This window comes from Carettochelys insculpta, chromosome 5 (assembly GCF_033958435.1).
Source record: "Carettochelys insculpta isolate YL-2023 chromosome 5, ASM3395843v1, whole genome shotgun sequence".
Classification (NCBI taxonomy): domain Eukaryota; kingdom Metazoa; phylum Chordata; order Testudines; family Carettochelyidae; genus Carettochelys; species Carettochelys insculpta.
This window is the reverse complement of record NC_134141.1, coordinates 82,907,208-82,920,173: the sequence shown is the minus strand read 5'-3', so window position 1 is coordinate 82,920,173 and position 12,966 is coordinate 82,907,208. Positions and strand designations below refer to the sequence as shown.

Sequence of the window (12,966 nt, the reverse complement as noted above, 5' to 3'; positions counted from 1 at the left end):
TCACACAGGTCTCTTGAGATAATTATGTGCTTTTAAGAGTATCACTGAACCTCTACCCACTGAGCTATCTTTGCCTGGAGTATCACCAATATTCCAGATGTTGAGAACTTATTTTAAAAATGAACCTGCTAAAGAACCTTTTCTTTCACCAAAAGTGAAATTCTCTCTCCATAGTTACACTGGCCCAAGACAGATGAAGTGCCTGAAACATGTGACTTTCTTACTACTCGATATCTCATGCGCATCTATGGCATCATATAATATTGCATCCACTAGCATATGATGCTCTGTGATATATTAAGCGTTTACAGCGAGTGTCTGATAACACACAAAAAAACCTCACATTTTCCACCTTTGTTCCATAAACGTTAAGTGCCTACCACTATAATGCTGTCACATTACTTCTTGTGTTTTACACCAGGACCACCCTACAATCCTGAAGAGTGAAGACCTCTACTGAACTACTACTATATAGGTCAAGTAGACTACAGGCAAGCACTGAACATTTTCTTACTCTCCCCAGTAATGGAGGTGTGGAGGACCTGTTCCAAATAATCTAGTTTCAGAACAAACCACTCAGTGCTTGACTTCCGAGTTCCTAGAACTGGTCAGAGTAGTCCTCCGATTGTGTGACTATCTGGATATCGATTAGGAACTTTGCCAGATTACATCTAACTACATAAAAGATAAAGGCAGAGCTGTTCCACGGTTTGGTATATTGGGATGACTGCCCCAGGGTCTGAACTTTGGGGGCTCCACAAGGAGGTGAAGGGGGGTAAGAAGGCAACCAGAACCTTCTTCTCCCCAGTGTTGCCTCCCTGCTGGTAGGATCCACCCATCAGTACCTCCTCCTCCCTCCTGGTACCTATTGCCTTCCATGGATCAGATGTTCTGCGTACCAGGAGGCACTGGGAGGGTGGAGGAGGAGGAGGAGTGAGAGTAAAGAATGCTAGGAATTGGGGCAAAAAGCAACGTGGGGGTGGGGCCTTGGGGGAACAGTACTGGGGAGCACTGCCTGACAGATTAGAAAGATTAGACCCCAAAGTTCAGAGCCTGGGGCAGTGATCCCAATATACCAAACCATGGAACAGCTGTGCCTTTACCTTTTATGTAGTTAGATGTAATCTGGCAAAGTTCCTAATGGATATCCAGATAGTCACACAATTAGAAGACTACCATGACCAGTCCTAGGAACTCAGAAGTCAAGCACTGAATGGTTGCCCTGAAACTGCAGATTATTTGAAACAGGTCCTCCACACCTCCATTGCTGGAGAGAGCAAAAAAACTTTCAGTGCTGCCTGTAGTGTGTCCTGGATCCCAGGCGCCCCTGAGAAGAGCCCTACGTAAAGGCATTATATCCCAGTGCCAAGCCCTCAGCGAGTTAAATATTTAGACTCAATGTTAGCCCATGACAATTTACAGCTTCAAGCAAAATGCCAGTTAGATCTTTGGTTTGTGACTGCTTATTGAATCAAAATGTTCAGTAATAAATGCTTGCCCTCAGTGCCTAAACTCAACTTGTTAGGGGTATTTTTAGTTCTGTATCCATCACACTTCAGTCTTTGTTTTGCAATACAAGTTATTTTTCTTGGATTCAAGGCTTTTTAAATAAAATCCTCTTGAAAGGTTAGAGGACATAATATAACTATTAAATATTTGCCAACCACACATGGAAGACCTCTTGCCTAGCCTCACCTAGCTGACACTCATCGACACAAAACTCAGTGGAGAAAACTCAAATAACCTTTGAGTTTGTTCAATTTTTTTTTATATATACACCACAATGAAGAAGAGCTGCTCAAGAAGTTAGCAATCAGCATACCGAATCGTATGAAATAAAATGTCAACACACGCTGCAAATCCAACAGTTCTTTGATCCACATAACTGCATTTTCACTATTTTTTCCTAGAGATTGACAGCCTACTGTCATGATTACGAACATGTTTTTCATCATCTTTAATGATTTTGTGGGAGCACGAGCACCTGGTGGCCGGGCCTCACTCGCAAGGCAGAATGACCATACACTCCATCTTGGAACGCTATCATACAACGGCGGGAAGGTCTGAAGTCAGGCCAGGAGAAAGAAATCAGAAAGTTGACAAGTAGTTGGTGAGTCCCCAAAGAGAACATCCTGACAAGCAGATAGTAAGCCCCCAAAGAGAACAGCTGGGGCTAGCAGGTGGAAGCCCCCCAAAGAGAACATCTTGGTTGTACAACATCAGAGGGTCCCAGGGGAGGTTCAGAAAAAGACCAAGGACAGAGGAAATCTTGTAACATGTTCTGACAGGCCGGGAGGATAGAAAGCCCAAATTAGGTAACAAACGCTTTAATTGGCCAGGTATCGAACCCCCAAGTAAGAAACAGTATAAAAGGTGATTTAGCAGGAATAAGGGTGTGGGCTCCTGGACACAAGGCAGAGGCTAGCAACTTCCAGTCCAGACAGCAGACCCCGGCCTGATCACCCGGACGTCACCACCACAAAAGGTCCCAACCAAGCCGTATCTCTGACTTGAAGGGCCGCTGTAACGTAGTTATTGGTGAGATGTGGGAGCATTGGATGTTATTGGTAAGTCACATGTAATTATATATAGTTATACGTAACCTAGTATTTAGCTTATGCCAAATAAATAACTATATATATATATATATATATATATATATATATATATAACAAGTGTTAAGTAATTGTAGTTACGAATAAATGAATAAATCACTATTGGTAAATACCACTAGCTGGGTCTGTATAGAGAATTATTGGGACTTAGAACAGCCACAGGGCATTGTGGTGTTCACAATCGGAGTGTTATTGTTCCTGGTACTCATAATACTGTGGAAACCTAGGTTTTAAAGTGGATACACTGAATCACATATTGCTGCTACACTATATCAGGCTGCTATAAAGGTGGGGTGATTGGTCCCGGGCCACCCGACTCCCCCCGCTGTATCACACCCCACGCGCACCCACGGGACCCGGAGTAGGTCGGCACATCGTCAGATTTATTCAGTGATGAGCTTTCGTGGGACAGACCCACTTCTTCAGATCAATTTCCAGATTGATCTGAAGAAGTCGGTCTGTCCCACGAAAGCTCATCACCGAATAAATCATTTTGTTAGTCTTTAAAGTGCTACATTTCTGCTGTTTTGTTTTGCTGGAGTACGGACTAACATGGCTACCTCTCTGTCACTATTCATCATCTTCAATGCCATCTATAAAACAATAAAATGTGTTTGTGATTGTTTGGTTCTTCATGTTGACTGCAGCCTGAAAAGTTTGGAGAAGGAAAATTTAGTTCCTTTCTACTCTACTTTCCTGGAAGACTATACAGATGATTGTTGAAGCAGGAGGTTGATAACATCAGAGAAAATATGCAAATGAAACCTGATTGTAGTGGTAAGTTATGCTATGTTTATAAAGAACTGAGGAAACAGTAACTAGAGGAAAAGGCTTCTTGTTAAACATTCAGCAGTTTCATCCCATCCTTTAGAGTCCCGAAAAGCCTCCCATACACATCTCTAAATCATCAAAGAAATCCTCCAAGAGAGGAAAGATCATACTTGACTTCTTTATGTATCCAAGACAAAGCATTAGAAAAGCCTTTAAAAAAATCCCCAAACTACTAAAATCCTTAATACACCAGAAAACAACAAACAATGGTTGCAATCAATCCATTTTACACTTAAACTCTATGGTCTACAGACACATACCCTCTCATTTTATGCTGTTTTTCTTGCAATTTCAGCTCCTACTCTTGAGTATTTATTTTGATTTATAAACAGCCAAAAGAACTCATCAAAACTCTCTGCACTTCCACAAATATTATAATAAAATCAAGGCCTATAAAATCATTGAAAAACTCGCAAAACACATGCTGCCAAACAATACTAGACCACCAACGTAAAAAGCTAAGATAAACCACTAATTTCACTGTATAACTACAATTACTCGCTCCCAAAGTGCCAGAAAAAGAAAAATGGGACAAACGAAGCATTTACTGGATACCTAATTATAGCTAAATGCGTATTCCAGACCTGAACATTAACAGATTAATCTTAACTTCCATGGGAGTTGCTGAATGTTTGCATGTTTTAAAAGGTCACTTTTTAGGTGGATACATAAAGATTTAATAAGCTAATTGTGAGCCCCTATTTCTCAAATTTGTGATCTCAGTATCTTGTAACATATATAAAATAAAAATTTACGTGGGAAAGTTAATTTAATATTATAATGGCACTTTTAATAAAACAAGCCTCTCATTGGAATTTCATGTTATTGAAATCAAATGAACATTAGGACAAAAGGAAGAAAATCCTGTTGTACCTGTGAATTTTCATCCCAGGACCCACCATGTTAGCCTTCACAAAAGCAGATTCCCCATCGCTACATCTGCTCAGGGCTCATAAGATCTTGGTTCTGAGCACCATTTCTCAGGAAGGGCCCTCTAAAACCATAGCTTCCAGAGCTGAAAAAAATACTACTTAAAAGTGTCATTCAACAAACCCTTAACAAGAAATTTAGGAATTTCCTGGATGGACAACCAATTCCCTTTCAAACTACTATATGAGTGAGCAATAACGAGAAGAAAACGCTGAACATAATACAACCCTCCACGGGAAGATTCAACTGCCTGGCATGGAGGCTCCTCAAATGAAAATTCATAATGATAAGATATAAATTTTTTCTCCATCTCCTCACTCTCACAGAGTTCATAAGGGGATATTGAAAGCATATCATCCCTAGAGGAACAGGATGGATTCAATTTACCTATGCAGGACTGAAATATCCTTAAGGGTTATTGTGGCACCCTTAATATCCTCCTATTGAACTGTGCATCAGTTGAGGTGAGGACTTTGAAGCTACAGTTTGAACAAGAGTAGATGAAAGGCCGTCTCCCAGCCTAACAGCTCTGCTCATAAGATGCGACAGAGCTCTCTCCGCCAAAATCACTGCTCTTTTCACATCTAAATGAAGAATATTCCCTTAGGATGTTTGGATTCATCCAGAAGTACAATCCTGCCACTTTCTATCACAGGAGGAAGATTTTGCTCATCCAAGCGATAGACACCTGCCTAATTCATAAAACGTGACAAAATATGTAACAGAAGTTTCATTGTCAGCACACCAGGCTCTGGCACATCACTAGACAGGGAGGCAAAGAGGATGGAAAACACTCTAAGTGAAAAATAGGAAGATACCTACCAGCTGCACAGCTGACAAGTGGCTTTATTGGTATACAGATGGACATCATGACAAGAATATTGCCAGAGGACTGACTGGCGGTCCTCAGAAATCTGTTATGTGATAGGTTTCTTACAGAGCAATATGCCTGCAGTTATGGACTTATCTTTCCAAGAAGTGTTGGCTTTGGACCCCAGGGTCAGACTATCTTGTAAACACAACAGAATGTCCTTTGCATCAGTTCACTTTCCCTTCATGTGTGTTCCTTGTAACACTGATCTCAAACTGAAGCAATATAAAGTATCTCAGAAGAAATTGACAAATGATATCTAAGAGGGAGTTATCTTATACTGTGTGATTGTAGCTCCTTCCTCTCAACTTCCCAGCTGGCAAGTTAGACAGCACCAGATTTTGGCTCAGGAAGTTCCTGGGTGCATTCTGGATCAATGAGGGATTGTGTCTGCACCTGGCCTGCAACCTGGGGTGCCTCACAATGCTTTGGTGCTGTCGCTCCCAACCTAGGCTCCTCACAAACAGCCAAACCCCATACAGTCACATCCTGAGTATCTGCATACAGATGCAGCCTGCCAGCAACCTTAACATCATTCGTTAATATCTGTAAGGTTGTGTCTACACTAGCCAAAAACTTCAAAATGGCCATGCAAATGGCCATTTCGAAGTTTACTAATGAAGTGCTGAAATACATATTCAGCGCCTCATTAGCACGTGGGCGGCCGCAGCACTTCGAAATTGACGCAGCTCGCTGCCGTGCGGCTCGTCCAGATAGGGCTCCTTTTCAAAAGGACCCCGCCTACTTCGAAGTCCCCTTATTCCCATCTGCTCAAAAGAATAAGGGGACTTCGAAGTAGCCAGGGTCCTTTTGAAAAGGAGCCCCTCTGGACGAGCCACGCAGCAGCGAGCCACATCGATTTTGAAGTGCCGCGGCCACCCGCATGCTAATGAGGCGCTGAATAGGTATTTCAGTGCTTCATTAGTAAACTTCGAAATGGCCATTTGCATGGCCATTTCAAAGGTTTTGGCTAGTGCAGACGTAGCCTAAGGGAATCCAACACATTCTCAGTTTCAAACTGTCCCTCCAAATGTTTTGCACTGTTCAGCCCTTCCTGGACAGTCCCAGCATTTTAGGTCCATTGCTCCATAAGGAAACAATATCCAACCGTTTGCTACTTTAAAGGGAGTCATCTAAACAACTCCATCTGAATGCAGCATGGTATTAGTTTGATTTAAAAAACGATCAAACAGGTTAATTTAACAACAAAGATTTTTAAGTAATTATAATTCAAGGCATTAAAGTCTGAAATGGTGACAAGATAGTATGTTTTCTAGTGCTAAAACTCAGACTAGACTTGGTTCAAAATCAAATCCTTACCCCATGCCTACAGAAACAGGCCTGACTAAATTTCAGGTCAGGATTTTCTCCCAAAGTCATACGCCTACTTCCTTTGTGTTCTTAGGTGGAAAAAAATAGATAGTGAGAAAAATCCTTAGACGGCCTTTACCCCTCACTTTATGGCCCAGTCACCCTTAAAATGCATTTTCGACAGGATTACCTCTAAAGTTCATTCTCACTGGCTGTGTCTACACTAGCAAGTTCTTTCAGGAAATCCATCCCTTTTTCAAAAGAACACATGGAGTATCTACACACAAAATGTGCCCTTTTGAGCCGAAATTGAAAGAACATGGATCTTCTTCCAGAAGCCTCTTCTGCTCCCAGATCAGGAAGAGCGCCTTCTTTCAAAAGCTTCTCTCGAAAAAAAAAGAGCTTGTATATGCTCCGTGGGCCCTTTTTGCTAAAGAACAGTCCACACAGTGCCAGATTTTCAATCCCTGGCCCGGTTCTTTCGAAAGAGTGGGGGCTGTGTGGATGCTCTCTACTGAAAGACCGGATTGATCTTTCAACATGCTTTTTTGTGTGTGGACATGATCTTTTGAAAGAAGTTTTTTCAGAAGAAATCTTCCAGAAGAACGTCTTTCAAAATATCAAAGTGCAGACATAGCCACTGTGAGGCTGGAGTCATGGAGCCTCCTGTGAAAGAGATCCCATGCTGTTGTTTCCTAAAATTTAGATCGATCTGCTACCGTCCCCCTTCTTTGTCAGAGAAAGGTCAATTGACTGTAATTGTAATTAGGAGAAGATGGAATAAATGTACATAAAATTCTTAGTTTTGAGGAAAGTTCTCAGTTTATATATCATTAATAAGCTTCCAATCTGATGAACGGGATTAAAACAAAGCACAAAAAAGAAAAAAGACTAGGTTAATGCATTTAAAATGACATAGTGACTGAAAAAATTCTAAAAGGAAATGAACAACAAATTAATTAGCACTAAATGGCACAGTTTCGTCACTCAGAATTTGCTATCGATTATTACATTTGCTTATGCTGAGCACTTTCTTTTCTTCAAACTGGAAAATCTCCATTGAAAGAAAAACAGGAAATGACTTTTCCAACCTAAACAATAACATGATTTTGTCCTTTGTTTCCCCCCAACCCATGTATTTCAATTACAGCTTTGCTCTAAAAGGTTTGGAAAGCATAGTTGGCATTGAGCAAAAAATATTTCAACTAAATAACTACATATATACTTATGTCGAACCCAGTCAGAGTTATAAACTTCTGCGTTTATGGAGTCAAATCAAGTAAAGTTACAAAAAGCTAAAGTACCTGACTGATAGGACTAAATAAAACTAAAGTGAAGGGAAAGGCTTCAAATGCTGGGCTGCACAGTGGGAACAAGAAAAATGCCATTCAGCTAAACACAGAATCCCGTAAAAGGTGAGAAAAAAATGGCCAGTAGCACTAATTTTGGGCTGGCAGGAAGAAAGTTATGGAATCACACACAATGAACTGGTCAAATTTTTATTTAAAAAAATCTTATTTCCATCTAGCTATACTTAGAAATGACATTGCTATATGTTCCCTGGTCCCTAACTGGCTGACACAAGCAAACACCCTCACTACAGTCCCTCACTCGTGTCACTCTATGAATTGGGTAGTAATTGGCAATAGAATAAAACAGCAGATATTCCCATTTACACATATTCAAATGCAAGCACTTTTGAGAGATTAATTAGGTTCTACTAATTTTAGGCTACTTTCACTTGCTCCCCATATCCGTCTGGTTAACGGTATAATTTACAGCAGAATAAACTACTGCAGAAACATTAGAAGGCTTCCTGAACATGGAATTTATTCCAGAAGAAGTGACTTTTATTCTGGAATACAATGTCCCTATCGGCAGCTATTCCAGAACAGCTATTCTGTTCAGCTTCCCCATGTAGACAAGCTTAGTTCTAAAAGTCCTACACATTGGGTGAAATCCTGGCCCCCTGAACCTAATGGCAAAACTCTTAGGCTACGTCTACACAGCACTCCAGCCAGAGCCACTGCCGGCAGAGCTATGCAAAATGAGCTTCTCGGGATTGCAAATGGCGTGCCATTTGCATACTCCTGAAGCTCATTACCATAGCCCCACGAAAGGTCGGTGGAGAAGGATGCCAGCAGCAAAGAGGCCACATGGACGTGTCCCTGCTGGCAAAAAGCCCCTCTGTTGCCAGACCAAGCTCTTGCACAGCTATGCTAATAAGCTGCGGGACCATGCTAATGAGCATCCGTTTGCAATTTCAAAGCTGCTCATCAGCATGGACCTGCCGGGAAAGCAGAACCGTGTAGACCAAGCCTTACTGATTTCAATGAGGCCAAGATTTCATCTTTTGTTGTTTGTAGTGTTCTATATTTCCAGTCCCTCTTGTAGTGTGGGGAGTCTACCTTATTCCCATTTTAAATAATTATATCTTATTGATTTTTAACATTCAATATTCAGTGCACAACACATCTTAACTTCTTTTCTAACTTGCCTTTGCAGTCAATTGGAAGTAGAATTGTGTGTGTGAGGCCTGGCCTACAATTAAAATTTATATGAGCAAAAGTGTATCAGAGTTCTGAATTTTTTATTATTATTTTACTTGATTAGCATACTTACACCAGTATAAGACCTAAAGTATAATGGCAAAAAAGTGCTTTTCCCAGGATAGTTCATTTCCTCTGTATGAAAAACTTAACGTGATCTCCTTTATACACTACAGGTTGAACCTCTCTAGTTTGGGTCACTCTGGTCTGCCAACAATGGGGACCCCGATGGTGCTCTGGGGTTGGTGCACTCATGTGGAAAAAAATGGTACAGCAGGACCACAGACATTGCTGGAACAAAGAGCTGGGCTGGGAAGTGGGAGCAGAGGCCTGAGGCAGGGGGCCAGCAGTTGGGAATGGAGATTATCAGCAGGGGCAAAACCAGGGCCAGGTGCTGAAGCCGGTGGCTGGAGCCTAGCCAGGGCTGTAAGCAGGGAGTTTGCAGCCAGGGAAGATGAGCATTGACCTCCCCTGGTCCAGAACCAGTGTGAGTTCTTGGGTATGCTGGACCAAGTAGTGTTCTACTGCTACTGAAGACAAGTATGAGACTTAAGATTTCAAAGAGTCAAAACCAATCTTAATTAAGTTATTCATTTATTTGGAGCAAAACAGGTCATAGAGAAAGGACGAGTTGTTTGTACAGTTGTACTATTTTCAGACATGCAAATACAGAAATTATTGTAAATTATGTTGATGAAAAGATATGTCCACTTACCAATGGAGGGCCTCCCAAGAAAATTGTTCCCTGCTTGACAACTATTATACTTTCATCAGCCATGGCAGGCACATATGCTCCTCCCGCTGTACAGGATCCCATTACCACTGCTATCTGAAGGAAAAATAGTGAGGTATTTATTAATTAATTTGAGAAATCTTTTTGAAATTCAAACGGCACATGACCATTCATCTGTATTGTACAGATCTTGGCAAACATGCACAAAAAGTGACATGAGATCCTTAACGTCCATATAGAGCAGATAGAATTTTTGGCTTTTTAACACTTCTTTAGAAACAGGGAATCTCTTTAGGTATGTTTAGCACCACATAATCCTAGCATCTGAGCACTTCTCCGCCATTTAAACAAAGAACCAGATTCTCAGCTGAAGAAACTCAGCATAGCTCCACTGAAGTCAACAGCTGAGAAGAGCTGATATAGATAAGTACAAAGTCCCCAGGCTTAAGTACCTAAAGTGTAAGATGGTGGTGAAACAATTGCTTGCAATTTGCTTTGGTCAGTACAGACTCTCAGGTGCAAAAAGGTCCCAAAGCTCCCCACAGCACTGAGGGTCAAAGGCTAGGGTGGGAGAGGGTTTACAGACAGACTATACTGGACCCCTACCAGTTGGCCCAAGGAACAACAAGGATAGTGCGGTAATTGTAGCTCTCTTTACAAAATGGAAAGAAGCCATCCTAATAAAGACTAACACAGCTTTGGCTACAGCCCAGCAATGTTTAATGTAGTGTTTAGCCAGGAGGGCTGCCCAAGGAAATCAATTCAGACCCAAGCCCACATTCCACTGGAAAAACTATGCAGGAGCTGTGTAAAATACTAAGCATTTAGCAAAGTTTCCACATTGTGGGAGACACCCCTGACCCCCATCCTCAAGTGAACAAACTAACTGTATGCTACTGTGCTAAATAACCAGTGGATGCAATCCCCATTATCAGAAAACAAGTAGAAAGTAGCAGAACAACTGCATGTTAACATTAAAAAAACATAAAAATCTGGCCTTGGTAAACAAGCTTGATGAATGGAAGGCTGGAGACCAGGTGCTGAATCAGAAATTAGCAGAACAAGATCATTCCTTGGGTATTAAATAGGAAGGCCCAGTAAACATTGTAAAAAAAGGCCAGCCCAACAGTATACCAGGTAGAAATCTGGTCCAAATGATTAAACAAGCCAAAGTTAAAACTCTCCTGCCTTCACAGCTTAAACCATGCAAAGGGAGTTTCAAGCAGTAATGTTTAATTAATTCTACAAAGTGGAGGGATTGAGGGGTGGGTGGAATGCATGCAGAAAAACACAAATGACATGGACACCATAACAAAGGAGACACTGTCTCAAGTGTCTATATTTTATGCTGTATTCTGTACGTCTGGTAGCCAATCCTATTAACAAGCCTAGTAACATTCATGCAGTAACCATAACGAGAAATTATTTCTAGATAATGGTACCATGTTGGATTGATTAATCAGTATTCAATACACCAGCTGTTGCTTGAGTTGGAAAAAAGCAGGGGGCTGCTCGTTACTATAGCATAACAGCCTGCAGATTGTCACCAGAAGCCCCATCCTGATATAGGTTAGCCTTAATGGCTGCATACTCTCACACTATGATGGGAAAGTGTACAGGATCAGAAGCCACAATATATAATATCGACTGCTGTAATGAAACATTGAATTATCTGATGAGGGTCATAATACAAGAACTTGGGGTCACCAAATGAAATTAATGACTATCTTTTCTGTTCACTCCTTCTGGGGCATCTGGCACTGCCAACCGTCAGAACACAGGATTCTGGGCTAGATGAACCTTTGGTCTGACCCAGTACAGCCATTCTTATAAGCTCACCTGAAGTCCACATTAGGAAAACTGGTTTCCCTAGCCGACAGCCTGCTCGTTATTCTAGGTTGTTTTCATTTCAAGATAAGACCATGCAGAATATAGGTTAATTAATGACTCAACTTCACTTTTTTGTAAGTCCCTTTGCCAGCAGGTACACAAAGTCTCTGCTAACCCTTCTGGATATCTCCGTACAGTATAGAGGTTAAAAAAAAACTGAACTAGTAAGTACGACTGCAATCATGAATATAATTTATAATCACCATGGTGTTCAAAAAACAAACTGGAGTTTGGAAACTGATACAGTCATAATACAGGCATACACTAACCTACCACATAAATGAACAGGTGTCAATAGCCAACCTTGCAGCATACAAAGAAGGCAATGGCAGTGGCTTTGTGGGAGGTGCAAGCTATTTAGAAGACTGAGTGAAAGATCCACAATTATCTATAAAGAGAGAAAATTCTGACAGACAATGGCTCTGTAACCCAGCAAACTTAAGCACAAGAACACCAATGGCTGAAAGCTGAAATCAAACAAAGTCAGAGCAGAAATAAGATGTCATTTTTTTAAACAGTAGGGGTAAACAACTATTGGCTCATAGGTATGCTGTGGATTCTTCATCACTGTAGATCTATAAATCAAGACTGGATATTTTTCTAAAAAGATAAGTTTTTGCTCAATAAAATATTATAAGGCCACATACAGAAACCATTTAGTGAAATTCTGAAGTTTGTATTATGCAAGAGACCAAACCATGTTATCATAGTCAGGACTACATTTAGGGGCAGGCAACCGAAGTGACTGTCAAGGTTGCCAGGTTCAGTATACACTTTTTGTTTTTTAGCAACAAAGGGGAAAATAGAAGGTCTGAAGTAAAATGTTTCAGGTTTTTCATATTCATTTTTCTTCGTCTCCTAGAATATTTTGGATTTATGTAGAATGTCATGAAACCTTCCAGACTTTCTAAGAGCTACATTTGCCTCAAGCTTCCAAGAATAGGGTTAGTCACGACCTTGCAGGTGTATAAGGAGCAGATTAGTCAGGGAGATATAAGAACAAACTGAAATGAAGTGGGAGTCCAGTTGCAATATTATGAATCTTGTTTTACTGTGTAATTGTGAAAGTACACTTGTGTTTTAAGACTTCAAGGGTGAAAGACTAATCAAGAATGTACTTAAATGAGACACCAGAAATATCTATCAAACCCCCATCTGTGCAACACCGTAAAAGAAACAGTGTGATTTCCTTCACCACACTTAATACATATTTTCACTTTCTAAGATGGTGGAACA

General features: G+C 40.9%; 1 protein-coding gene across 1 annotated transcript in view; it reads right to left on the bottom strand.

Annotated features, from left to right (window-relative positions):
- The window catches only part of MCCC2 (methylcrotonyl-CoA carboxylase subunit 2), a 78,233-nt gene that overhangs the window by 34,584 nt on the left and 30,683 nt on the right, over positions 1–12,966 (bottom strand). The window contains exon 7 of the mRNA XM_074995414.1: positions 9,823–9,936. Coding sequence (XP_074851515.1) covers positions 9,823–9,936 — 114 coding nt within the window. The remainder of the gene's footprint in view (positions 1–9,822; positions 9,937–12,966) is intronic.